At 33.9% G+C, this 2,896-nt stretch overlaps 1 protein-coding gene across 1 annotated transcript; it reads right to left on the reverse strand.

Annotated features, from left to right (window-relative positions):
- Positions 1-1,168: 1,168 nt before the first annotated feature.
- Positions 1,169-1,941, reverse strand: LOC114311967 (cytochrome b561 and DOMON domain-containing protein At3g25290). The gene has a single exon (XM_028258133.2). The coding sequence runs from the start codon at positions 1,907-1,909 to the stop codon at positions 1,331-1,333; it is 579 nt and encodes a 192-aa protein (XP_028113934.2). The 5' UTR covers positions 1,910-1,941; the 3' UTR covers positions 1,169-1,330.
- Between the last annotated feature and the right edge of the window lie 955 nt (positions 1,942-2,896).

Genomic DNA, 2,896 nt, shown 5'->3' on the forward strand with positions numbered 1-2,896 from the left:
ATTTAATTTAATTAGTTAAATAAATGATATAATTTAATTTACTAAACAAATGGAGTCTTATAATATTTTTTGTATGAATAGCATTTTTAATTAAAAAAAAATCTTAATTTGCTGAGATGATCACATCAGCTTAAAAACGGAGAAAGATATTGGTCCCTCAAATAGCGATAATCCTCCTCTAATAATTCAAATGATTTTGTATGAAGCAAGGTTCTGAAAAGCGGTTGCAGTCACCGTAACGGTGGCGGTGGCGCAGTTGCGGTTGCGGGTGTAAAGGCTGTAGTGTAACGGTTGCGGTAACCGGAACCGTGAATTTTTTTATTTTTCACACAATTTGAAAAAAATTTACCGATTCGCATATTTTTTTTCCATGATCATATTTATTGAGTTAAAAATAAATATTGATCAATTTTTGTAAATTTTTAAGTATGATCCAATATATTTCATATTTTTAAATCACTATAAACTAAGTTTTTTACATTTTATTTTAATAATTAATGACTTTATATTATACAAAAAATCAATCACTAACTATTATATATAAGATAAATAATGAAAAAAAGTAAGAGAATAAATAAGAACTTAAATGTATATATATATATATATATATTTTAACAAAGTCAAATAGATAATAACCACACTTATTATTATTATTATTATTATTATTATTATTATTATTATTATTATTTTCAAACAATATATAGATAGACACACACAAATAAAATGGTTGAGTGAAGCATAGGTCTTACATCTTCAACAAATCAATAACATGTTCATCTTCACTCTTCTCGCTCTATCTCTTACTCCTCTATTTTCTCTCTTTATCTTTCCTCTTCTCTCTATCCCTCTTTCCATATTTTCAGCTTTTTTTTGTATCTTTTTTCGAAAGAAATAGTTTGGAACCGTTACGTAACGGTGCATAATATGTTATTACGGCTGTTACGGCACCGTTACGACCGCTACGGCAGCCGCTACGGCCAACACACCTGTGAATCTCAATCACACTGCAAAAGCGCCCATAACGGATAGCGGTAACCATCAAAACCGTTACGTAACAACGTTACACAATTCACACTGCAAAAGCGCCCATAACGGATAGCGGTAACTATCAAAACCGTTACGTAACAACGTTACACAACGGTAGCGACTGCTTTTTAAAACCTTAGTATGAAGAGCAGAAGGAAACTAAAAACGAAGCGCAAAACTAGCGAGAAATAGCAACATAGAAATCAAGCCAAAGTTGAGTTTCCAATCCTTGAAACCCCTACATTTTCATTACTACTCGGTCCTTCACTTGGAGCCGGAGCCGGAGCATTACTAGCGCCACTCCTCACCTCACCAAATCTAGGGTTCCCTTGGCGTGCAAATTGGCCGCCTCAAACGCATGCTTCACTGGTATTCCATGATCCACTGCACCACCAACCTGCCACACCTGATTCACAGACGCCGTGTTCTTGGGCAATCGCAGAGTCGCGAAGATCTTCATTACACCGCGGGAGTACTCAGCGCTCTTCTCGGGAACATCGAATGCGATCTTCGATTTCACGATCGAACTGTAAGAGCTAATGTTGTACGTGTTGACCGTCATCGAGCCGTTGGATTGCTTGAAGGCGATGAGAGACTGAGCACCGGCCATGCCGGTGCCGGTGGGGTTGATAGCCCAGGCGATCCAGCCGTTGGATTTGGCGGGAGGGGCGATGAAGGCGATGGAGAGTGAGGATTTGGTGGAGTCGTAGGTCCAGTGGAGGTACGCGCTTAGGTAGGGTAAGTCGGTGCAGTTTGTGTAGCGCTTCTTGTTTGTGAAGGTCTGTGACGTGCATTTTAGTGAATGCGAGGGTGAGACTAGGAGAAGAAATATCAGTGAAGCAAGAAGGTTCAGAAGGAGAGGTGTGAATGGAAGAGAAGCCATTATTAGTGTTTTGGGTAAATTCAGCAGGGATGTGATGTTTCTCCAAATACTTGGGGGGAGACTTGTCTTGTTTTATAGAGGAAAGACAGAACAGAAATGGAATAAATCTTGGTGGAACGATATGGACCGTGAACCATAAATTTGTACACTACAAAGTAGTGTGTGATGCACAGGTAGTAGTGTGTGATGCACAGGTTTAAAATAAACAGTTTTAAAATAATATTACAAAATATATTATGTGTTATGGTTATAGGTTTAATATTATTCGTATTGATTGTCTTTTATTATTTTTTTTTAATGAGATTTTGATAATTAAAAACATAAAAAGTAATTCAATTAAATAAATAAATCAATCAAAAACAACTGGCAGTGAAATATCAATAAGTATTATTCAATTGACAACTATGTTTTGCTATGATAAAAATAAGAATTATACTATATATATCAATTAATATACTAACTAGTATACTAACAGATGATGTGACATAATTTTAGAAGTTTTGGATATTTGTAATTTGTATAATAGGCGGGGTCAGTAATAATGACATGATACTAGTTGGTACACTAGTGTGTATATTAATTGTTGTATGTAGTACCACCATAAAAATAATATTCAACAGCCAACACACAAACAAAACAAAATAAAAGACTCAATTATTCAAGTTTCTTATTAAAAAATAAATATTACATAAAAACATATAAAGTATGTGCATCCATCATCAAAATATCCTCGAAATATAAAATTTTAAACAAAAAAATATAGTAGACACTCAATGACCAAATTAAATTACTCTGAAATTCTCAAATATGAAAGAATTGTTTAGTTTGTTTAGTTTGGTGGAAAAGTTATTATGAGAATGATACAAATAAACAATTTTCTTGCACATTTTTTTTGTTGCAATTTTGGTACATAATATTCAACATTAATGCAATAAAAAGAAATTTAAAAACTTTCTAACCGTCAAGTTTGGTATTATATTTATGATG

Source organism: Camellia sinensis, chromosome 3 (assembly GCF_055761805.1).
Source record: "Camellia sinensis isolate YWXY chromosome 3, ASM5576180v1, whole genome shotgun sequence".
In the NCBI taxonomy this organism is placed as follows: Eukaryota; Viridiplantae; Streptophyta; class Magnoliopsida; order Ericales; family Theaceae; genus Camellia; species Camellia sinensis.

What these genes read in the sequence shown, in the direction of transcription:
- LOC114311967 (XM_028258133.2), bottom strand. Translation starts at nt 1,909, where the DNA reads ATGGCTTCTCTTCCATTCACACCTCTCCTTCTGAACCTTCTTGCTTCA.